The sequence below is a fragment of the Cinclus cinclus genome, chromosome 1 (assembly GCF_963662255.1).
Source record: "Cinclus cinclus chromosome 1, bCinCin1.1, whole genome shotgun sequence".
Classification (NCBI taxonomy): domain Eukaryota; kingdom Metazoa; phylum Chordata; class Aves; order Passeriformes; family Cinclidae; genus Cinclus; species Cinclus cinclus.
This window is the reverse complement of record NC_085046.1, coordinates 70274919-70300623: the sequence shown is the minus strand read 5'-3', so window position 1 is coordinate 70300623 and position 25705 is coordinate 70274919. Positions and strand designations below refer to the sequence as shown.

The 25705-nt window shown below is 45.8% G+C and overlaps 1 protein-coding gene across 2 annotated transcripts in view; it reads right to left on the bottom strand.

The window, feature by feature from the left end:
- BCL2 (BCL2 apoptosis regulator) overlaps positions 1-17291 on the bottom strand; it is a 91048-nt gene extending 73757 nt beyond the window's left edge. The window contains exons 1-2 of one of the 2 annotated variants that reach the window (XM_062499423.1): positions 16703-17291; positions 3757-3783 (exon numbers count right to left, since the gene is read on the bottom strand). In XM_062499423.1, the coding sequence (XP_062355407.1) occupies positions 3757-3783; positions 16703-17291 (616 nt within the window). The remainder of the gene's footprint in view (positions 1-3756; positions 3784-16702) is intronic. The other variant, XM_062499432.1, reaches the window with a different exon arrangement.
- Positions 17292-25705: the final 8414 nt, after the last annotated feature.

Sequence of the window (25705 nt, the reverse complement as noted above, 5' to 3'; positions counted from 1 at the left end):
AGAACCAAGAGATGCTGCCAGCTCTCTTTTGAAAACTCATGGCAATAGGAAGTCTATGTCCTGTAACTTCACGGACTTACTCTTGAATTATAAAAGGCTCTTTTTGAAGTCAATTATAAGCATGCAGCACCTTGAAGGGACTAAAATGGACTAGAATAGTTAAATGTGACTAATTTTTGTGTGTAAGCAACCACTTTTACAGCAGCAAGGACACAGCATAAATGGGAAAAGTTCTCCCCTAACTCCACATGTTAAAGCAAAGCTGCTCTCAGAGTAGGTGGGCACATGGGACCAACCACAGTTTCATGTCTGCTTACACTGAGGTTCATTGACGACCAAGAAGCCACAACCATCCACCCCCCTGTACTCTGCATGGTGGCATTTCTTGGCTGTGTAACCTTTGCAAAAAAGACTTTGCCTTCCTAGAACAATTTAATCTAAAATGTAACAGGCAGAGTTCCCTTAGCTCATGCTTCCTCTCTAACACATTTTATTTTCATATGCTTTCTGTCCATTTCTGCAGAGGGCACACACATCCAGTAAGTTACGTGTTTGTCTGTATTAGATACTTTCAGCTTCCCACATGAGCTCCATTAAAAAGAAAAAAAAGTTAAAAAAAAAAAAAGATTTATGAGCAGCATGAACATACCAGCCAGCTTGCTTTCAGAAAATTACAAATCTATGCAAGAACATGATGACAAGATGATTTTGAATGAAAATAACACCAGCACAATCCAAGCCTGGGAAATCATTCCTCTGAAATTATGTTCACAAAACACTAAGGCTGTTTTTTTCGGGTGCAAATTGGACTGTGAATCTCAAACTACATGGCTACTCAGAGCAACCTTGGTTACCTCTGTAAAACTCTCCTGCATTCAGAGGACCAGCACGACGAGCCTGCCCACCACCAAGTGCCAGCTGAGGCTCACTGGGAGAAGCGCCATGATGTTGATGCCTTGCCCTGACCCTCAGCTCCGGGGTGAGCTGTGCCCACAGCGAGGAGGGGACCTGCTGCCAAGTGCTACACCCAACACCGAGCAGCCAGATCACATACCCTGGTACCAGCACAGAGCACAGGACATGGATCCTCTCCGGCGTGCGATCCTGAAACCTCGACTTTTGCGGATGTCCAAGGACTGCTTGCCAAGATACACTGGCCCCTGGGGTCATACATCAAATGTTCACATGCACTGACAGATGTTTATGTTGGTCATCCTGATTTAACTCCCATTACATCATTTACTAAGCCACTGATGTTATCATAACCCATTAAACAAGCCGGCAAAGGGGACTCCAATACAAAGTTGATTCCCTCATGGTATGAGGGCATTACCACTCCAGACTGTCTTACTTTTAAATTAAATTGAACAACTGCACAGATTCTTGAATTCATTTGAATTCTATATAGAAAAGTGCTTTTTTTTTTCCCAGAAGACTGATTTCATTCATCATTAGACCATCACAGGATGAATGAAAGGTATTAAAAGGTAAAGGGGGGGGTTTCAAACCTGGAATCACAAATTATTAATGCAAAACTAAAAACAGTTTTGCACTTTAATTAAGGAGCTGATCGGGCTGGGATGCATTTAAACTACCTTAGTTCTTGAAAGTCTGCTGCATTATTTAGTGCTTTCAGTCACTTCTGGTTTGTGTCTGGACTATTTTAACATACTGAAAATAACTGAAAGTTCTGAGGGAGCAAAATTAATAAGCAGAGGAAGTCCTCAACCCAGTGTGTACATAACATGCTTGCTGCCTGCCACTGAAATACAGTAGTATCAAATACAAGGGGTTAAATTTAAACTCCGTGACCGCCTCCCTGCTTGCTTGGTTGTCATTAAGTGTGGGGAGGGAATAGGAAACACTTCACACATCTTGCTTTCCGCTTCTAATATATTTTTGAGTTTTCTAGTGCACGCTTTGCTTGGATGTGTAATCACTGTGGAATGGCTACTATACTCTTGCTTCACTGCATAATACTTTCCCTTCCTCCTTCTGTAGGATTCCTCATGAAAATAGGCACTTTGTGTTTTTGGCCCTAAGGACAGAACATAATGTACTGTCTCTAGGAAAAAATTAAAAAAGAAAGTCATTAAAACATTTTCCACTGCTTAAAAAAAAACCTCGACACATGAAGTACTACTGTATTTCTATTACACACACGACCTCATAGATAGATGTGTGCATCCCCACACACGAATGCATTCAATTTTCAATTTAGCTATTTATAGAACTCCATAATTTTTCCTGGCTCAAGTTTTAGTAAGCCTTCCCTGGTGGGGTTCAGTTCACACGGTTTTGCAGCCCTTCATTTTGCTTCAAGTTCATATCCATGGAACACCCCTCCCTGACCCTGCCTCCTCCTAGAACCCCATTTAATGTTTTGCTGATTAAATTGGCCATTTGCTTTACTGAACTCATCACAAAACACAGCAGTTTTTTTTCTTTCCTAAGGAGCTGTGTGTGTCTTGACAATTCTTCTTGCAACCTCCTAGCAGCAAAGCTCAGGGATCCAGTTGTTTCTGTCTACAACCACCCTTGCTGAGGTAACATGTAATGCACACCTAGGAGGTCTGGGCAGAGAGGCACATAAAGGTCTTCCAGCCATGCTGTTGCTCCTTTAAGTAGGAACAATGGAGGTTTGGACAATGATTGAGAATCATGGAACCTTTGTCCAAGCTGGCAGCAGGGCAAAATTTCTGGAAAATGAGCATCCATATTATGCTTCTCCACTTTGCTTGCTCCACTTTCAGTGAGATGAGCAAAAAAAAAAAAATTAAGTGTTCAGAGACCTCAAAGAAGGGAGAACCTTTTCTTCCCTGTCTTCAGTCCCCTCATACTCCAACAAACCATCCTGTCCCAAGGCAAGGATGCCCCTAGCTGATTTAGGATAGATGGATCCGATGGTATTTCCATCTCTTCCCATCCTCTTTCCAGCTCACCAGATGGGGAGGCAAGGCTGAACTGCACTGCAGCCCAGCAGTTGTGTGAATGCCCACTGCAAGCTGAATGCCCATTTATGTAACTTCCAGCTAAGCTCTGTGTTTTTTTGGTAAGAAAAGCCATCCTGCCATGTCAAGGCGCAGTGCTGGAACGCACAACAACAACAAGGGGGAATTGCCCCCTTCTCCCCTCTCTCCAAAGCTCAGCTTACTTGGGCCATGGGCATACAGTCTGCATAAAGGACAGAGAGGCGGTGCTCAGAAAATAAAAAGTCATTAAAGTGAAAACCCATGAGGCAGATAACAGCTTGCTGCCAGACTTCTCAAAATTTAAGTGTTGATTGTTCAGAATTTATGTCTAGATTTTTCTTAAGAATGCAATTTCCTGGCACATGGTACAAGTTGCTCTAGACCTGCATGTCAGCACAGCAGGCATCCTGTTGCAAAGGTTATTATGGAACTATTGAATGCTTTCATGCCAAATTTGTCCAAATTAAGCTGAGGGGAATGGAAATACTTTCCCTGGATAGGTGGTGGTTACATTAGGTGGGTTTGTTTATAAGGAGAATAAAAGTTACAGCTAAATATAAAAGCAGATATATCATAATATTGTCTGAGAACTTGAATAACATGTCATTCAGCCTGTGTGCTGTGGAAAGAACACGAAGGTCAAGTCTAAAATAAGATCAGTGACTGTTTGACAATAGAAACATGTAGGAGGTAGAACAGGAGAATTTTCCACATTTTTTTCAAACGGCATTTTTCTTTCAAAAAATATCCCTCTCTACCTTGCAACGGGTCTGATGCAAAAAACCTGTTGAACTTTGTGCAAAACATACTGCTGAATTCAGTGTGGTTTTGATCAGCCTCCTGGCAAACCTGTATTAGTAATTTGTGCCAACTGTTTACTTTTAGCATTATGCTCAGTTGGGAAAATGAAAGAAGGCTGCTCTGTTGCATTAGTGTTTTTAAAGAGTTTCACTTTCTGCTTGAGCCCTCTCATTCTGCTTCCCTGGAAGTCAGAGACCTCAGTGAGTCTATTGCTACCTTTTAAAGATAAGCACACCTGAATTCACAGCATCCTGGAGTGCACAGAATCTTTGCCAAGGTTAAAAAGAGAGATGGGGAGGAAAAAAAGCCCAGCCAAACTACTACTTGGAAGTATTTAATAAAATCTAGTGCATTCCTCTTTAATTTTGTTCACCCACCAAAACCTAGGGTGAAGACATGATATCAAGGTCTTGCCATTTGCCAAAGTGCAACCAAGGTGGGGATTTCAGCCTCTTCCTTGCAGCAGGCATAACCATCCCTCAGCAAGTCTTGTAGGAGAAAAGGAACTTGCAATCCCAGTCTTGGCAGAGACAGCCAATTCCCACTACTTTTACTTCAGTCAGTGATGTCAGAAATACTTTGTTTAGTCCCCTACATTCAGTTTCAAATATAGTTACAACCACTTCCCTGTAAAATGTGTTACAAAAGGAGTCTTGCAAATGCCCTAATCCCCCTGCCAACAGTTTCAATGCCAAAATCCCATGATTTTAAATCAAAGGCAAGAGGCAGAACCCAGTCCAAGGCTGAGGCCTGAAGGCAGCTGCCCTTCCTTTCCCTCTGAGCTGTGGTACACAGTCCATGTAGCTCCCAAAGCTGAAAGATTCATTGCCAACGTGTTCCTCCATGGGAGGATTCTCAGGGTTCCTGGGAGGAAGGGACTGGCAGAGGAAGGAAATGTGAGGGTAGAGCATCCTCCCCTCAGCTCCCCCAACCTGTCCCTGTCCTCTGGAGACTCTGCACCAAAGCTCAGGGTGGCAAGGTCCCTGTGCCGGGGAGAACTTGTCCCCTCTGAGGAACCTTCAGTGAGGCTGCAGGAGAGGCGAAGGAAGGAGCCAATGCCTTGCAGGCCACCAGCCCTGCCAGGGGTCAGAAGGAGCCCCAGGAACAGGCTGGCCAGAGCTCAGTGTGGGCAGGGAGAGCAGGTCCTGCTTGGGTGTGTGCTCACCAGCCCCCTTCCGCCTGACCTCCAAACCCTGAGGCAGACATGGCCAAAATTAGCATCACACTGAGGGCTGGCACACTGGTGGCTTTGACCCTAATGATCCCACTGGGAATGCAGGATTGTTCTGGCCCTATTAACAATAATTTGCATGTTGTCTAATGGCCCTGGGAGGAAAAAAAATAAAAAGAAAAAGGGTGGCAGGCCCGGAGGGAAGAGAAGAGGAAATGGGACTGCTGCCATTTTCTTCTGAGAACTGGCAAAGTAAGAAAGCTGACTTTCTTAAGGATCCAGAGGTAAAACCATTCATTGCAAAATTATTTAATCTCTAACTTGATCATTCAGCCTTCAAGGCTTCAAGGCAGGGTTTTTGAGAACCCAAGTCATTTAACTATTCTGAAAAGCTCCTGTCAAACCAGCCTGATTGGGACCTTGATCATAGGGGACTGATTTTAGCAGGACTCTGGGTCTCTCCCAAGGCACTGGTGACAGTGACCTTTCAGGATGAGGAGTTGCTCTCAGCAGAAAGCTCTGAAGTACAGAGACAAGGGACATCTGCACACAGTGCTTCCCCTTCAAACTTGGAGCCTTATGTATAAAAAGCAGTCAGTAACACTGAGCTGCCACAGTTCCAGTCATTATTTCTTTTGTTGAGAGGAGTTTCTTTAGGGATCAAAGCCTCCTGAAAACCAAACAAGCTGCCTCTCCATCCCTTCCAAAAGAACAGGTAGTTTATTCCATCTGTCAGCAACTGCAAACCAAACAGTTCCTCTCCCACTGTCAGATTTTGCTCTAGGCCAGTTATTAAACAGTTGCATTTGCAAGAATGATGTATTGTTTCTGCAGGGGGGGAAAAGAAGGGAGTAGAGAGAGGGGAGAAAAAAATGCGAGCAGATTTTCTAAAACAAACCCTAGGCCAGTTTACACAGCCTAAACGGTGTGCCAGTACTGCCTCTTCCTTTGGTCCATTGAACTCCCACAAAAGTCCCAGCCTGCAGGATGTACTACCATGTCACAAGCATCCTTCTCACTGCATTAGGGGAAAGAAAATATTAAATAAAAAAAAAGGAAAACCCAAGTTGCTTGTAAAATAAATACACTATTCCCTTGTGAAACAATTCACTTTAACAGGTATGAAAAAAGGTACAAAGGTATGCCTTGGCAGGTTTCCCCACCACCTGTGCCACGCAGACTGAGAGCAGAGTGGAAAGGCCCCCCTCTCATGCTCCCAGAGCACCAGGGATGCTCCCCAGCTTGCCCCTGGGGCTGGGACACAGCTCTACTGGCCAAGCTGAGCAGCACCAATTTCTACAAAACTGCTGTGCTGCTGGTGGGACACTACCACCCCTGTACCACACAGGTGCAGTCAGAAGGATGTATGTGGCATACTGGGTTCCCCTGACAGTGAGGATGCCTGGGGAGGGTGAAAAGCACTCACAAGGAAAAGCCCGCGGCAGCCTTGCTCCAGTTTTCCACCACTGCACAGCTGTGCCCAACCATCCGCTGTAAGCAAGGCTCTGTACAACACTTTACTGATCCCTTTCTGGGTCTGTCCCCATGCTCACTGCTGTGTGAGGCTAGACATCACCCCTTCTAGCACCCACACTGAAAGAAAAAAAAAAGCTATTGACTCCAAACGGGCAAGGATTCCACAGACTCAGCCCAGAGCCAAATACACGGATTTTCTACTGCAGGGATTTTTGCAGACAGCCGTGAGCTACTGCAGAAGCCTGAACAGACTCCAGGCCAGCTCATTTACTTTCAGCCTTGATTGCCACCTGACATTTCAAGAGATTGGTTTATTTCTCCCTTGTCAGAGTGCCCTGCTGCAGCACTCTGGCCCCGTGAGGAGCAAAGTCATTCCCTCAGCCAAGCTCCACAGCAGTGCTGCTAATTACTGCAAATCTGGAAAATAGAAAAGGAACAGGTCAAGCTGGAGCCTGGAAATAACACAGGCATTAGGATTCCTTCTCAGTTATATTCGGGACTTTGTAGGCTGAGGATTAGATATTTGGAGAGTGTGTCTTAACGTGATGTGCCAGATCACTTCAGGAGAGGTGCTTTGTATATGTCTGACTTGAACAAAAATTTGCAGACGCTTGGAGCACAATGTAGAATTTGCTTCAGTTATGAACAAGGGAATCGTTACTTCAGTGTTTTTAAGCTGTGAGTTCACTCCTGAGAATTCCGACAGGTTTTGTCTATCTACAGCATTGACCACCTTATTCCGCTGATGGAAATGGCAACTAATTTATCTTTTCTAGTACATCAGGTGTATTTATATTTGATTTATTTCTAACTCTTTTTTCTCTATTAAAAATAAGAGATTAGAAATAGGAAGCACTACTACGTTTTATAATACACAGTCTGAACACGTGAAGCATATTCTTAAGAAAGGAGCTCATTCCTCTAGAGACAAAGCCTGCAATACTTATTCCATCACAAAAACAGGCTATAGGACTGTCCTACAGATTTCACTGCCCTGCTGTCTGTGGTCTTAACCCATCTTTCTAGTGACTCATGCAAGTCCCTCCAAGGCACGCAACAAGAATATTGTCTCCTAAGCCTGAGTTCAGCAAGATAGTTAAGAGTAACTTCAAGCTCATGGCTAAGTTAAGAGGTTTGATTACTACTCACTTTTAAAAGAAAAAAAAAAGGTTAAAATTGCTTTGGCTGCTTGCATCTGAACATTTAATGAAGCTTATGAATGGAAACACAAAAATACAAGTGTGTAAAGATACTTCCTACAGATGTATATGATATACCTATACTACTCCTTCCCTGAAGTAACACAGACAGATTTTACATATAGTGGGGATAGAAAAGGAAAGACAAATTCCTTCTTGAAACACCCAATGAACTGTGCTGATACTTAAAGGAAAACACAAATACCCTTACTTGCCATTTCTCACTGCTCACCCTTCCCCTACATAAAAACTAGAAATCAACACCTGAAACCAATCTTTTTAATCTGCTTCCATCACAAACATTGCTAAACACATCCCAACAGTGGAGCTGAAAAACTTTAAGCCTAATTTCCATTTAGCTTTTTTTCCCTTTGTTTTATCTTCTCTCCACTCAAATCTCACCCAAGACAGTTTCACAATCTGACTCACTTTGCTCTTTCCCAGGCTAGCAAGCACCAGCAATGACAAAATGCTACAGATTTGAGATCTATTCTAAGCTCCAAATTACTAGAGTGGACATTTTGTTCAAAACTGTACTTTGTATCACTCCTTTTTTTTTTTTTTGTAACTATAGACCATCAGCCCAATTCATGATGGCACGATGAGCAACAATAAATTTCCCATACCTTGTGTGCTGTATAGCAAAAACACCTATTTCTTCTATGGGTTAACTGAATAAGAGAGGTATTAGTGATTTGCCCCATTTCCTATCTTGTACTCAGTACAATAAGAGGAAGTTAAGTTTTGACTCTTAGTTATTTTCTCAAACAACTGTGTAATGGCCTCTTTCAGTCACTACACGGGGTAAAATGAGGCCTTTTTGATTGTACCTGACCTACATGCTTAAATTAGTCACTGAAATACTCCGAAACCCACTGAGCTACCTTTTCAATCAACAAAATAGAATAATTATTTTAATGCTTCCTACATCAAACAGCAATAAAATTATGTATGCACTGAAGGATGCAGACTATTTCTTTCAACTAACTCAAAATCATAGAATCACAGAATCATTTAGGTTGGAGAAGACCTCTAAGATCGAGTCAAACCACTAACCCAGCACGCACCTGGTTCTTTTCGCAGAACTTCGATGACAAATACAAGGAGGATGGGCTGGCAACTTTAAGTGAGAAGTGGCAATGTGTAACAGGGCTCCAGTCAGCACAGGAGTAAATTCTGTGATGTGGGTGCTCTTAGAAACACATCAAGTGCTTTGACAATTACCTTAACAAAACACATGCAGGAGCAAATTTCCCTGGATGGATGAGACCAGCAGCACATCCATCCCAGTATCTGCAGACACCAACCAACACCAGGTGCCCTGGGGGAGAAGCCATAGAATCGATAATTTTGAAACAGCATTACCTGGAGAAAGCTCCACCTCAGCACCTGGTGATCTGATTTCAGCAGCTGATTCTAAATTTACCCCAAGGTGTATGACTGCCCTTTCAAGCACTTTGACTCAAACAGAAGCATAGATGTTTTCCTTAGTTTTATAAATAAATATCTAAATCTTTCCTGAATGCAACTCAGTATTCCACTCACAGCTTTCTCACAAAAACAACTTCCAAAAGTTAATCATGTGTTGCAGAAAAGGCTGGTTTTCTCTGTTAGCTGAAAACCTGTGGCTTTTTCATTTGATCTTATTTTTCTTGCCACATATACAAAGTAAACACAACTACAGTTGTCCAATTAAGTGCCTCTTCCTGTTCCTATTGAAGTCAGTGGCAACACTTTATAACATTAGATTTGTTTTCTTACTCATTAACTGTAAAATCCAGAAACTTTCCAGCAAGGGGGAATTTTGCAAAGTCTATCAATATACAGTAATTATGACAGAAAACTAAGATTAAGATAAAATAACAGAAAATAAATTCCAGACTTTCAGATGCATTTGGAAAAGTTATCTGGTTTCACAGTCTTTTGGGAACCAAAAGGAAAGGAAAAAAAAAAAAAAAGAAAAAAAAAAGAAGCCATCATCAGATTGTTAATGAGACTGAAAGCCAGAGTAAAATAAAAATCCCTCAAATCTGTCATCAGCATTCATGTTTGCCAAGAAGGCCTGGATGTTATCCTGCTGGGGAAGAGAAGATTTATGGCATCACACACCTTCATCCATCCTATTATTATATATGAAATGGAAAATAAAACAAGCAGGTACTGCCCTTAGAAATAATCAGTATTTTGCTGCCGCTGAGTAACAAATGTTGTTATTATTATTACTAAATCAGCAGGAGGGCAGCCACGAGGTGCTCATAACTAAATTATTTTTAAAAAACCAACAAACCAAACAGGGCTGAGCTCCACCCTCCCAAGGGTGTGAAGGAAAATAAAACAGGGATGGAGGTGGGCAGGGCAAGGCCAGACCTGGCACACATAGCTCCTGATGGCCGGTGGAAGTGCCCAGCACCCAGTTCCTGCCCAGCACCCAGTGCCAAATGCCAGCAGAAGGGATGGAAGGAGGCAGTCAGGAAGCTGAGGACTGCTGGTCCACCTTGGCGCAGAAAGCAAAAACAGACAAAGAACCAGAATGTCTCACCATAACCCTGATCACCAGAAGGGATGGAGATGAATCAGGCAAGAAGTAAAAATCTTCTTTGCTAAAAGTATAGCCATGATACAGTCAGGTCTTTCAAACTGTATTTTAGCTCCATGACTGCCCAGGCTGCTGACCCCGTTTGGGGCAACCCAGACCTCAGGTCAGAAGCCAGCGGCCACCGCCTTACCAGAGCCCTGGGGCAGGACCATGGTGCTAAAAGGCTTTGGGCTGGTTTGGCAAGGGGGCTGCAGAGCAAGATGGGAGACAAGGACACAGCAGGATTGCTAGCATGTGGCGCCAGCAAGCAGAGAGCCACCACTTCAGCCACCCTTGCCCCAAGCCCCAGCCCAGCATCCCTCGGTGGCGATGGCAGAGCACAAGGCTGGCTTTGCATGCACCAGGCACAGACCACCACACGAGACCAAAACTGCAGCAGAGGTTTCAGAGCAGCACCTGAGCACCACTCCCGTTTCTACATCCACCTCCCTCCACCATGCCAGGTGCAACATGCTGAGAGATAGATGACCCTCTCATCAAGGACACCTGTATTGAGCACAAGGGCTTAATGTGTGCTGGGGATGCAGTACAAAGTTCCAAGTGCCGCCTTAGGAAGCCCAGGCCCTGGGATCTGGCCGCTGGGAAAATGCTTCTGCTCCACATGCAATTTCACACATCGTTGCATAGGTCTTGTGATTCTCCTGCTAGAGCCGTGCTTTGCCATCGGAGGAACGCTTGTGCCTTGGCAGAAAAATTCAACTGGATTTTCTTCATGGATTACCGACTCTGAATTTCAAGCTACATACTCACAAAACTAAGCTCCTTACTGTCCAGCAGAGCTAACACAGCAGCTCGGGAGATGCCTGTGTTAGTGCAGGCACAGAACAAACTTATTTCTCAAAATTGAAAGTAAAGTAAAAGTTTTTAATAGGATTGCTGTTTGAAGTTTACAGTTCTTTGCAAGATCAAGGCAAATGACATCATCTCCACAAGTGAGACCCCTGGTTCTGAAATTTTAAAGGTCACAGTCAATACATTTTTTTTATTTTTTTTAGAAAAAAAACAGACTTCTGAGAAAATATGCAGCCTACTGTTTTTGCAAGTTACAGAGAAAGCTATTACAAATGAAAAGGCCTAGAGAACCACAGTAATTTTCTCTTTCTGCCCCAGCTCTTTTTCTCCTTGCTTCAGCACAGATCCTCCACAGAATTAATTTCTTGCTCTTCACCAACAGCAAAAAGAAAAATATTTTGATAATATTTTGAGAATGTGATTATAAACCCACAAAGCCACAAGAACTGGCAAAAGACCTAGAAGGTGCAACACTTGAAACTACCAATTCACTTATTTAACTGAGTGGATTTCAGATAGTTTCCTTTTACCAGTCAAACAGTGACTTGGGGTTAGCCCCACTGGGGATTGAGCCATTAGAATGCCACATGTTGCCACTAAAGAAAGTCAAAATGCCTCTGATCCACACTCTCCTCAAAGCACTTGGCATCCCTCTCCAAGCTAGGTGAAGTCCTGTGCTGAAAGAGCAAGAGGCTTTTACCTGGGGCTTGCACAAGAAGCAGTGTGTTGTGCAGGTGGGTGCCTGGCAGAGCATCCCAAATCCAGAGCCCAAAGGGGATGGGATTTTGGTCAGCGCCCCACACACAAGTTCTGGAAGGGTCCTGTGCCACCCTGAACCATGATCTCTAGCTCTGTCCTGGAGGTAGATGCATCTGCCACCCCTCACCTTTATGACACAGCGATCCTCCAAGCTTCCTTTCCAAGGTGTGCCACCAAGTAAAGAAAATTAATGATTTACTAGGCACAAAATAAAAAAAGAAAGCTCAGTGATGAGGACAGTCAGCTCAGAAGAAGAGAAACCTGGAGTCTCTTTGCTTGTCTAAGAAGCATTTATTCATTTGGCTGTGTACAGCCACCTCGGAAAACACATCAGACGGCAGGAATTCGACACCCTAGTTCTTCCTCCTCCACCAAATGAAATCTCACCCCTGTACAATTAGGAGGAGGCCTGTTGCAGGAGGGGAAGACACCTCAGCAAAATCAGCAGCCATCTGGAAGGTGAAACCTCCTGAGATGTTGGAGATGTGATGAGCCACTGCCAGGCTGGAGAGATTCCCATTGCCAAAGCTCACGAGAGACCAAAACTAAGGAGCCGCCAGGAAAAGTGGGGGCTTCTCCTCATATGCGCTTGCTGGTGAGGATGGCACCTAAGTGACAGCAGCTGGGCCAGAGGGTGCCTGCCAGCTTCGGGACATGGAGGTTCTTGGGAACGGTGTTCCACACACCCCCAAAGTGCCTCCCTTCTCCCATGGCAGAAGCAGCTCCTGACTAGCTTGGGCAAAGAACAGTGAGAAGCATGGGACTCCCATCACTGCCCTGGCTAGGCAGGCACTCGGAGGATTCAAGAGCTTATGTTCCACCTAAGGTCCACTTCAGACACCTAAAGCCTTCTCCGTATGTGGCCTTAACTCTCAAGCAGAATATAAAGAACCACAATAAAGGAACAGAATCAAATGAAAACATATGGCCATTGCATTTCCAGTTTGAATGTAAACATTAAGTGTTTTAAATTAAAATTAAGTGTTCTTAGCTAAATTTTCTCTCTACTTCTCCCACCTGGGCTCCTTTGCATACGTTACATCATGTCTATGTAAATATCATGGTGCATGTGTCTCCTTCTGTAGTGCTCATGCTCTTGTTTTTTTTCTTGAACAGCTTGGGGAGAAAGCCATATGTTTGACTAGAAGTGCCCAGAGCTAAGCATGGCTCCCACGTCTGTTGGGTTGCGTGCCCAAAGAGGGAACCCATCACTGCAAGACAAACACAGTTGTTCCTCCCACATCAACTACATCCCTTCAGTGTTCCCCATGTCAATGTCAAAAAAGTTGCCAAGTGCGACAGGCCACTGCCAAGCCAGTCCTTCTGCAGCTCTGGAAATCAAAATGAAGCCATTAAGTTTTTAATCAGAAAGCATACATTATACCAAGTACCACAAAATTGCAAAGATGAGCTAGTTCTCCTCTTTTTTCTTTTCTAATACAATTAAGATGCTATCAGGCCAAAGTACAATATTGCGGTATCCTGGCCAAAGTGAAAATCTTTGAAAGCGGCATTTATTTGCCACCAGAACCACAAGCTAATAATGCAGATTACGTGCAGTCCCCATCTGTTGCTTTTTCTAAGTTTTGAACAAACCCATGAGGCTGTGTATTGTAAGGGCATTAACAACCCCAGACACCATTATCAATGATGTCTAGTGCCTAAAATTTATACTCCACCAGCTATATCCCCCTCCCACCCTGCCTTCGATATGCTTTCCTTCTTTGTTTCCCTTGCAATATAAAGAATTCACATCCTGAAAACACACTGCCAACTTTCAGAATGGATTCAGACCAAACAGACAAATAAGAAAAACACGTCAACCAAATTTCAGACCTGCATGTAAGACACAGGCCCACCCATTCATGAGACACAAGGCCCATGTTGAGACACAAGGCCCATGTTGCCCAATTTACCTGCTGTGTAAAACATACTCTCATGACTGACTGTGATGCTCTCTTCTCTGGCACTGTGCAGCCTCTATTAAACTTACCACTCCACAAAATAACAGGGAGCCAAAATATAAAGGAGGAGAAGGCTACAGCAGCCAGGCCTCCTGCCTGTTGTAGCACTCTGAACAACTGGAAGACGCTGCAAGTGGCTGTGCTGAAGTCCTACCAAGCATGACCATATACAAGGCTACTTTAGAAGAGCCATTTATGAATAAAGTTCATACATGGGGTATGGTGCAAGAGGCAAGTTGAAGACCGAGCGCATATATTAAAGCATCCTGACAGATCCTGAAATCTAGAAAAAGGAAAAAAAAAAATCCACTGCCCCACGCCCTCCTTGATTTCTTCTGCCTGAAGAGAGGATCCCAAAAGCTGTGTTTGCAGCTCCATGTTAGTCTTCTGTTCTTTGTAACTGGCTAGAAGGTTTTGCCTGTGTTTAATGCTAGGTCTCAAAGGTACCAGCCATGTACCAGAAAGTCAGGCAAAAGCCACCTTCAGGTAGTATTCTGCACATCTTCCATGTGTACATTACAAATAACGAGCAACAGTAAATGGTGTCACATGCATCCAGATTCTGGAGCTTTTGTTGATAGGAAACCTCAATAAACAATTAAGTGGCTATTGATAAGAGGTATCCTTTTTTCTTCAAGGCAGTCATTGTTTACAGTCCGAGTTTCTTGTACTTCTGTCGAGCAACAGCTCCCAGCACTCACCTCCTCCAGCCAATCACACCTGGTAACACCTGTCTTTTCACATTCTCACTTATGTTCATTATTTATGTTTCTGTTTACACAATACACCCACAGGACAATACATCTCTAGCATGCTTACAATTTGATCCAAAGCTCACGGGAGTCAACGGAATGACTTCACTGGCTCTGGAGCAAACCGAGGGCCCCAGCTTCGCAGACGAGCTTCCAGCCTGAGGAGGGACTTACGCACAAGTTAGGCATCCCAGCCCAGAAGTGCAGTCGCAAAATCCCTAACCCTTTAGCTGCTCGTCTCCGAACTAGCCAAGGTCTCCAAAAGCCTGAACCATTCGCAGGTTTGGTTTTTTTTCCTCCAGGTATCTGTTTTGTGGAAAAAGACCCCCCCAACACTAACAAACCCTCTGTAGTGATCTGTGAACCTGGGGGTCACAGGGATAGACCTCCCTCTCCCGAGCGCGGTCCCAACAACCAAGTGCTGAAGTCATTCTGTGTTTATGTGTGTATATACATAAGTGTGTGTCTGTGTATGGGTGCATATTTGTATATAATACACAGACACGCGCGCGCGCACACACGCGCGCATTTTTTGCTCCCTCTTCTGGCCCCATGAATCTTGAATTTTTTTTTCTTCTTGATGGAAGCAGAGGAGAGCAGGAGAACAATCCTGCCTCCAGTGTGACTTGTAGCCAGGGATCAGCAGCACTCCTTTGGGAGGTGCAAAATGTGGATTCCTGCTGAGAAAAGGGCCCCAAAGCCTTGCTCCCTCTGTTACAGCAGCAGGGGATGTCCTCTGCATCCCTGGACACGAATCCCCTCTAGTCAGGCAGGTTCAGCAGCAGGGAAGGCAACACCTTCATTTTTTAACAAAGATGGTCAATGCAGACAGCACATTATTTAGTCTAACACTGATTTACCAAGAGACCCAGTGCTAACAAACACCAGGCTTGAAAAATGTGTTAACTGGGAAACATACATGTAATTTATATTTTTTTACACACACCTCTTAAAGGTGTGCTGTGTAATTGAGTCAGCTTTCTGTATTTCACAGGAGACCAAACCTGAAATTGCCAGTGTCCTACCTAGCTGACCTCCATTTCTAGGTGAGTTACGCCAGCTCTCAACCCAGGTTTCTTCTTCAGAATAATTTTTGCCATTTCTCCCTCCAAAACAGTAGTATCATAAGCTTTACACATACAACAGGTTTGCTTTGTGGGAGAGTGACAGGGACCACATTTTGTTCCAGTATATCAACTAATAAAGGAAAAAAGGAAAGGAATACCCTTCTAATTCAATGCTTATTCTGGGAAGAGATGGGGGAAAAAAAAAGGAAAAGGCTTTTGACTGACTACAAATGAAAAAGCTGTTCATTTTCCACAAGTGGAAATCTTCCCTTTCTAGTTGATGCTGAAACCTGCCCCAGACAGAGGTGATCTCTACCCCAGAAACCCAGACACCCATCAGATCACAACAAATACTCATTTTCCAGAACTATCACACAGACACGGCTCCCAGCATCTTTGTTTCATCTTGAGACGAAGATTTTTCACTCTAGACATATCTTATACCATAAAACCTCACTCCAGTGACAACCACAGCTGCAGACACTGTCACCGATGGCCACCTGCCTGCTTGTGATCCTGGTAACACCAGGATCCCGTGTTTGTTGTACACCAGTCTGGCGCACCACCCCTCATGGGTAAGGACACTGCACACACACACACACACACACACACACACACACACACACACTGCACACACACACACACACACACACACACACACACACACACACTGCACACACACACACACACACACACACACACACAGGTGGTCCCTGCTGTCCCGACACTGCCTGGGACCTGCAGCAATGTGCCTCTTCTCCCTGGCAGCTGGGTGGGCATCTCTGCCGCCCCCTCCCACCCCACTGCACTGCCTTTGGCTAGGAACCTGGCTTGGCTCTGCCCACAGGCAAGGGTGGACAGGAGAAGTGGAGACCACAGGAAAGTGGAGACCGCTGATGAAGACAGTGCCTCGCTCACCCCTTTTGCTCACGAGGTGTAGCTGCTCCCCCCACCTCAAACACCCACCATACCCTCATCATCGAGGTGAAACAGGACAACCGGCAAAAGGCCTGCTGGTCTTTGGCACATCCCAGTGCAGACTCCCCTGGGCAAACCTTTCGCTCCCACGAGTGAGATCTCTGGGGCACTGCCCAACCCGGGGTCCCACCAGCCACGGGCCAGAGCCGGGAGAGGAAGCGAGCCATCCGGGCACTTACCCAGCCTCCGTTGTCCTGGATCCAGTTGTGCAGGTGCCGGTTCAGGTACTCAGTCATCCAGGCGGCGATGCTGTCCACGAGGGGAAACATCTCCCGGTTGACGCTCTCCACGCACATCACACCGCCAAACTCAAAGAAGGCCACAATTCTGCCCCAGTTAACCCCATCTCGGAAGAGCTCCTCCACCACGGCCACGAAGCGGCTCCTGGCCGTGAAGGGCGTCAGGTGCAGCTGGCCGGACATTTGGGCAAAGTCCCTCTGGTAGCGCCGGGAGAACTCGTCCCCCGCCTGGCGCAGGACGAGGTGGACGACCTGGGGTGCGGGGCGCAGCCCCTGGGGCGGGGGTGCGTGGCTAGCAGCAGCCGAGCCGGGGGGCTCGGGGTGCGGAGACACCAGCCCAGTGTGATCAGAGGAAGTCCCAGCAGCAGCAGCGACCGCAGCAGCAGCAGGAGCAGAGAGACCTGGAGGCAGGGGTGCCCTGTCCTCGCCGGCAGCCCAGTCGTATCCCCTCTGCGAGAGTTTATAGTGGATGTACTTCAGCACTATCTCCCGGTTATCGTAGCCTCTTCTCCCCGGATGAGCCATAATTCCCAAGAGGAAGCAGCAAGAGGAAGGGAGAGAGGAAGAAGAGGAGCAGGATGAACCCAAAAAAGTAAAGCAGCCAATAGTAACAAAATTAATAACACCAAAAGTTATAATCCAGTTATGGTATTGGACACGGTTTCATTCATGCTGGCGTGGGGGTGTTCTCGGGGTCTCGGAGGTACTTTTGTCTTCTCAGTGCTTCCTCCTTGGTTTGAGATGCGCGGCATAAATAGGGATTAAAATGTTGGAAATACTTTACTTCCAGGTGCACATTTATTACTTATTATAAATTTACTTTAGGACCATATCCTCCTCGGTGTTGAAATACATCTTAAAAAATATTATACCGACTCATAGTCAGGTGCATTTTCCCCTAGGTGCTGGACTACCATGGACATGAAGGAGCGGACGAACAACACACTGCAAAAACTGCAATTTCAACACGATTTGCTAAGCAGCCTTGGATGGACGTTAATCCAATGCACTTTATGCTAGAAACCTCAACACTAGGTTTTGGGGTTTTTTTGTTAAGTTACACAAACTAAATTTCCTCTGTAAAGTACTTACTTGGACTATAAATACGTTCCTCTGTCAAGTTTCCTCTAAAAGAAAAATAGCAACAATAAAATCCAAACATCACAAGTCTTCAGAAGCGTTAAGTTCTGGTCGCTTTGATGCTTCAAGTCACCAAGAGGATGGGAAAGGGGCAAAAAAAAATATTTCTACGATTTCAAATGTTTTTTCCCAGACTCCTGTTTAACAGACATCTCCAAAGATGTGTCAAAGCTCAGAAAATCCCGCCTCGCAGCCCGGGAAGGCGAACAACCCCAAAGAGACGGAAAATCCTGGAGACCAGATGAATCACATTTGAATCCAAGCTCTCGCAGAAGTGCTCTGTTTTTCCCTCCAGTGCAACGTACAGACATATGCATTTACGTAGTTTCATTCAGACACCGATCGCAGGAACCCGGTGCTTCCACACATACGCATGCACACGCCAAAAAAATTAAAAATTAAAAAAAAATATTGTACGTATTTAGGAAATTAATTCTTTTTCACAAGAAAGAGCGGCAAAAAAAAAATAAAAAAAACGAAAATAAAAATAAAGAAGGAAAACTGCTTTTCACTGCTGCCATTTCCCGAGCAGCTTTGTATCGTCGGAGGAAGAGCCCCTGGCGCTGCCGAAGAGGGGCGCGGACGGGGCGTGTGTGCGGTGTAACTGGTGCCGATGGGGACCGCGGCCGCGGCGCCGCTGCCCGCCCGCTCGCCCGCCCGTGCAGCCCCGCGCACCCCGCCGGCCGGGGGCGGCTCCTCCGGACGCTCCGCGCTGCTGCTGCCGGCGGCGGCGGCGGCGGCTCCGGACGGCGGCGGCGGCTCCGAGCGGCGGCGGGCGCGGCCGGGGAGCTCTCCCGGAGGCGGCGGCGGCGGCGGGGGGAGCGGAGCGGAGCGGAGCGGCGGGGGCGGGGAGAGGCGGGGAGGAGCGGAGCCCGAGGGGGAGGCTCCGGCCCCGCGCGGCGTAGCCGGGCGCGGTGGTTTCCTAGAGCTCCGCCTCACGCTTCATTCAAGAAAAGGGGGAAATGGGGAAGCGGGGGGGGGGGGGGGGGGGGGAGAGGGAGGGCGTAAAAAAAAAAAAAGAGAGAAAAAGAATAGGCGGCGGCGAGGGGAGGCGATGAGACCCCCGCGGTCCGGGCCCGGCCTCCATCGCGGCGCGGGCCTGGGGCCGGCAGCGGGGCGGCGGGGGAGGCGCGGATCGCGGCGGAGCCGCGGGCGTGCAGGGGCGGCCCCGGGGCCGCGGGAGGTGATGCCGGTCCCCCCCGCCACCGCCGCCCGTGAGGAGGAAGCGGCGGCGGGGCCGGGGGCTGCCGGCCCTCCGCGGCGGAGCGCGTCCCTCTGCGCGCGTCCCTCTCCGCACCTCTGCCGCCCCACGCGGATTCATTCCAATATTTTTTTTTCTTTTAAATGCATGAAACGGGGAGGAAAAAAAAACAAAAACCCAGAAGTCCGAATATATATTTTTAAAAAGCAAAGTGGCCCGCTGCAGGCGCGTAGGGCTCCGTGCATTCTGGTTTGGGGATGTGCGTTGGCCGCAGCTCCTGCGCGGCCGCGGAGCCCGTGCGGGAGCCGATCCCGCATCCCGGCCGTGCGGGGTCCCGCACACCTGCTCCGTGCAGGCCGCCCGCCCGGTCGGTGCTCAGGCGATGAGACAGGCAGAGAATTGGATTTTTGGACTTTTTGTAGAAACGGAGCTCACGTTTGTCCCTGCCCCCGGCCTGAAGAGTTGTTTTACGTTGAAGAGAGGCTTCTGGAGCTGCATGAAGATGAGGTCAATCTGGACCTGACCAAAGAAAAAGAGTTAATCTTTAAAGCTGTTCAAACCCACAGAGCTGGGAGATAGCAATGGCTCAGCGCCCCTGCCATCCCTAGCAGCGACACTGGGTGCCAGGGATGTGTGATGCTGGGACTGCCCCAGGTATAACGGGGCACTACACCGGGGAAATGCCAAGCAGAACGGGGGCAGGACATTCCCGGCACCTTTCTCTGCTCAATAGAGGAAAGGAAAAGAGATGTTTGATAAATTCTGCCATTTTTTGTCGATATGGGGGTGATTGGGATGTTAATCTCATCTATAAACTACCCCGGATCTACAAGGAATAAAATGCATGAGCAAAGTTGTGACCATGAGTTCGCTTGGACAGAGGGCACTGGAAATTGAATGCACCCTGCCCTCCAAGTCTGTTTTCAGAGATGGCTCTTTGAGGCACGTACCTGTCACGCCTAGTTCACAGGGTGGCTGCTCCTCTGAGGAAATGGCACTGGTGTGAGAAAGGTGAGCAGCTTTCCCTCCAACAGAAGAAGGGAAAGTCTCCGCATCCAAAAGAGAAAGATTTCCCTAAACGGAGCTCACCTGTGCCCTCGGTGATCCAGGGATTTGTTTCGAGGCCACACCGAGGAATTGTTTTCTGACATGTACGAAACAGCGCCTTTCCAGATGCCTAAAGAGGCGTTCGGGGTTTTAATCGTTCTGGCGTCTGTTTTTTAGGGGGGCACGGGGAGGCACTCGGCACTATACCTAGTGCCAGCATCTTCCCCTCTCTTCCTGTCTCCTCTTCCTCTCTCTCTCTCTCTCTCTCTCTCTCCCTCCCTCCCTCTCCCCTCCTCTCCTCTCCGTCGGGCGGCTGTTGCCACCCAGCGGCCACCGCTCGCCCCGGGCTCGGGGCTCGGCCGCGACAGCCGGGACTCCCCTCCGTCCCTGCGGGAGCGAGGAGCTCGCTCGCCTCGTACCCGCCCGGGAAACTGAGGGAGCGAGGCGGTGCCCTCCCGTCTGTCTTGTGTGCGCTCCCGCCTGCCGATGTGTGAAACGGGGTTGGCTGTGGATGGCTGAGTTCTCGGGGTTAAGAGGGACAGAGATTGCAGAACAGCAAGTGAAACGAGTTCAGATAAGATTGATGATACTCTGAGCAATCGTGGACTAAGGGCTGTGCCTCACCAGGGCGTGTGTGTAACTCACAGCATGGTTTATTGCTGGACCACAAGCTCATCTCATCCACATCCATATGAAAGGCTCTCAAAAGTAAGGTGCTTGCTATGAGCTGAGGGATGGCTTCTGATGGCAGAAATACAGACAAGGGATCTGTCAACCAAGTAACATCATCACCTTTATATTCTTTCACTGAAAGGGAACAAAGAAAGAGAGGTATCTCAACACTGAAAGTAACCTGACATTTCCATGTAACCATTTCCATGGTTTAAATGGAACAAGTGGTACAGGAAATTAGAACGGCCATAACCGACCTGGAGCTCATTCAGTCTGTCACTGTGCTGGTTATTGAATCGAATGCAATTGGTACTGCAACTGAAAATACATCAGACAGAGATGTATTGACACAGAAACATCACAGATATGATGACACAGAAACCCTGTCTGGGTAAGCTGCACAATGACGTTCTAGCAAGATCAGTTTTAAAGTCCAAAGAGTAAGTCAGCGTGGGACGGATGCAAAAGATGCACATAAAATCAATGGGCTTTTGTAAGGAGGAATTGAAAATATCAATTATTTTGCTTATAGTATTTAAAGGTATTTTTCATGTAGAAATGCAAGTGAGGCCAGCTAAATTAACAGAATGTAATAAGGACGCAGTCAGTAAAATAAGAGTTTCATAATTTGTAACTGATTCCTGATGGAAACAGGCGCATCAAAATTTTATTACATACTCTGTTTGAAAGGGATTGAGTGATATGCTTTTTCCTCACCAGCTCTACATTCAGCACATTGCTATAGGAATGATAGCTCCCAGCATTTTTTAAAATTTAATAGGAAAATAGTGGTCATGGTTCACCAGTAAAGCTTGCTAACACAGCTGAGACTGTACCAAAAATATGAAAAACACAAAGGAAAATCCTGGGAAGTGTTTGCTTTAAGCAAGAGTATTAGCGTTGAGTCATGGAAAACAAAAACTGCGCCTTGAAGAATGACAAATTGGGACTCTGTAAAAAAGCAAAACAAAATTATGCACATTTAAAGCTTTGTTCTTAACATTAAACGTCAAAAGCATTGCATCTGACCTGTACGGCTCTAATTGAAGGGAGCGGCATCTTAAAAGCAATTACCATGCTACCTGAATGGGTGATAAACATCTATTACAGTGTCACGAGTTTGCATCACAGCACTGCTTCTTGCCTTGCTTGTTTGCCTGAGCTCAGCAGGATAAAACAACAGCTAAAAAGACATCCAAAACAAAGGCAATATGGTTTTGGAGGCGGATGGAAGAAATGGCAAGAGAAGCTCAGGGTTTATTAAGGAACATGCAATCAGTGCACAAAGTCAGCTAAGAAATTATTATGGGGCTTTTAGGTAGCAGAATAAGATGCTTACTACTCAAGATCTGATCCTGCAAGTCCTTCTACGCACATTTACCTTTATGTGAGTCAGCCCACCAAAGTTAATGAGACTTATAAGAAGAATTAACTGTAAGAAGAATTGGATCTTGTTTAGGAATACAAGCATCAGTTCACCTGCAGAAAGCTCTTTTGACACTTAAGAGAAGTGAAAGCATTGCCATCAGGCATCAGTCAGGTCTGGCAGCATGAGGGACAGATTATTTTCTTGAGATGGCTTTTTTATCCATGCTCAGGCAACTGACCAGACAGGATCCTGGAAAGCCTGCTCCCTCTTCAGTGTCTTCCCAGATGCCCCTGTACAGCACATGTATTATTAACAAATGATGTAGAAAAGTTTGTAATGCCTGGCAACTCTAAACTTCCCAACAACCTGAAAGCAGACACCTTTTCCCTGTACCTTTGTGTTAACATCAGTAGGCTTTCAGAAGCAATCCTGGTTCCTGGTGACCTGCCCACCATTTTATTTCCTTGGCTCATGTGCAGGGAAATTGGAGAGAAGCAAATGATTGTTTAGAGCCCTGCCTGAGCAGGCACGAAACAAGCAGGATATGTGTTTGCACTCACAATGAGCAAGGACATTGCCACTTTTTTTTCTGAAAATCTGCACAGGTTTTCTATTCCAGAAAAAATTTAAAACCACCATCACCACCAGCCAAAAACCCAACAACAGTAAACTAAATTTGAGTAACCTGAAAGAAGCATTTAGAGAAATATAGGCAAATACAATTATGACATCTGAGGAGGTCCATTGACTTATGGTGTTGGAGCACAGCTTAAATACTGGCTTTAGTGAAAGAGTCCACTAAGACTGTGCCCACAGGTGGGGAATTTGCACATATGCAAATTAGCAAGCCACTCCTCACACAGCCAATGGCTCTGTAAATGCTTTTTGGTGCCGTGTCCAGTGAGGCATTTGTCTGTGCCACCCACTATGGCTGTGCTTCCCTCACTTCCAGGCATTCAGTGCTGTTCCCTCCCATGCCAACATTCATTTACTCTGCATGCCTTTGTTCCTGCAAAAGCTTTCTAACTTGCCCTGAGTAAAACTAACCACCAACCACATGACCTTTCATGTTTGTTTCTGTCCGTGAGACCACAATACCCACGGATCTATGGTATCTCTGCCAAGCTGGATGAAATGCCTTGAAAGCGATATTCTTGTAGGGACTTGCACAGATGCACACGATTCTCTGCTATCAGGTGCATGCCACCATTTATTGCTCAAACTCATCTGGTTTGCTCAACGTGTGGCCCAGCATTGCTGCCTAGGAAGCAGCTGTCTGTCACAGAGAACACTTTTTCAAAAAGTTTTCTGCATGTAAAAAGTATAGGAAAAGGTACTACCCATGAAGCCTGGATGCATGTTTTCCTCATTCTTAACCAGGATGGTGGCAGGTTAACCTGAACAAACTTCTTCAGAGTGCATTCCTAAAATGGGAGATTGCCTTTCATCCTGCCAGTGTTGCAAATGCTACAGGTGTGGAGTGGATACTTTTTGGCTGGAAGCGCTTACAGAGCAGATAATGCTACTGTAAAACACTTAAAAGCACGCCCAACCTGCAATTATGGTTTATTTCATGGGGTTTAATTGCACTCATCAGGAAAGGCAGCTGGATGAGACACTTGGATAATATCCTTAGGGTCCAACATAACAAACAGCTCCTGGCTTTCAGATGCCTTTTACTGTACTCATCCCTCAACCACATTCACTTCTTGTGAGGCTCCACAGGCCCCCTGGCTCGGATTGGAAGGAGGCAAACAGCTGCATCCAGCCCTGGATATCTCTTTCTTTGACATCTCTACTTCTCTATGTGGCAATAGGGTCTTGCCTTCACAAGAGCTGAGCTGTCTCGCCACCTTTCGCAAAACAGCAACCTGTGCTTGTGACTGAGGCAGTGCCGCCCATGCCCCGTCTTTCTGCTGTGTGGAAAAGGATTGGACACCAAGTTCCCAGGTGAAACTGCAGAGGAGCAAAGCAGGCAGCTTCTGCACAAAGGAATAGGAAATCCAGTCTTCTAGACAAACAGGAACATCCATCCCTGACTCATAAACTTTTATTACACCTGTTTAAATTTCTTAAAGTAAAAAGGGGGGAAGAACTTTTTTGAGTAAATGCTTTGAAATAAAGACCAACACACTTCATTTTAACAACTTTCTTTGAAACACCTGTTGGCTTTGAAAAGGCTGTTTCCCTCTGCAGCAAGTAACCTGTAAGATTTAAAATTTCATTTTAGACTTAATTTTATTTGCAGTTGGTATCTTTATAGATTTAACACCTCTTCTTGGTCGAGGGAGTTGATTCTTGGTGCATGGTGGCATGATTGTGTTAGTCATGTATGTTTTGCTCTTACCCCTTATGTTTATTTACATTGCTCTAGCAGCATGACTACAGAATCAACTTCAGAATTAGAACTGGAAAGGTTTAAAATTTACATGGGGATTCCCCTCCAAGCTGAAAACAAACTTGTTTTTAACTTAAAAAAAGAAAAATTCAGACTGGATTGGCAGTATTTTACCACAGAGGAGACTTAGTATTATATTCATCAAGGTTTTCCCAAACAGCAAACCTTCCCAATGAATTCTATGAAATAAAACTCCCACATCAAATTAGATTCTGCCCTGTCCCCCCTCCAAAAATTAGATATGCATCTTTTGGGTTTAAAAAAAAAAAGGTATTTGTACTTTCCACTTCCTTCAGTGCAAGTTTCATCCAAATGCTTACCAGCATTATTCCCCCTCACCACAGACACTCACCCATGGTCAACCTTTCCCACCAATTTACAGCAACTTAGGCTACAAGTAGTGAAAGAGAGGATGAGAGGCATGACAAGACAGACAACTTATTTGAAGTCCCCCTGCAGTGACAGAGGAAAGGAAATTACTTCATGAGGTTTTTACTACCAGCTTTTGACAGACAATCTCACAAACATACCTACTCTACAGTGTGCCTAGTACTGGCTGGGCAGAAAAAAACCCAATTAAATGAACTGCAAGAGAATCTTATTTCACATACAAGGCTAAATTATGAAAAAGATTGAAGAGAAATCTAGTTTGGGCTGCTACTTGTACTGAAATGGAAAAAGTAGGAGCTCCAGTTGCAAAATGGCCATCTCACATTTCAAAACTCAGAATGTTGGGGAATGAAAAGATTAACATCAGCAACACATTTTAGACAGCATTTGCTTTCCTCAATCCATCTTTGACTTTGTCTCTCTGATAATTTAATACAAATGTCTTTTTTACTTCGAGAATAAGTATCTTGGCACTGTTTTCCCCTCAGTGCTATGCTGGGGGCAAGCTGCACACTCAAGCCCTTCCTATCACAGAGCTCCAACATAATACAGCGATTTTCTATACAGCTGCGTGCTCAGTGCTGGAACAGAAAGACATCTACCCTAACTATTACTTCTATTGTTTTCCTCTAGGAGGAACGAGCATTGCTTGGCTCCTCAGGATTCTCAAGCACTTCCAGAGAGCACAAGCACTGGTTGCATACTGGCAGTACCTACAACAA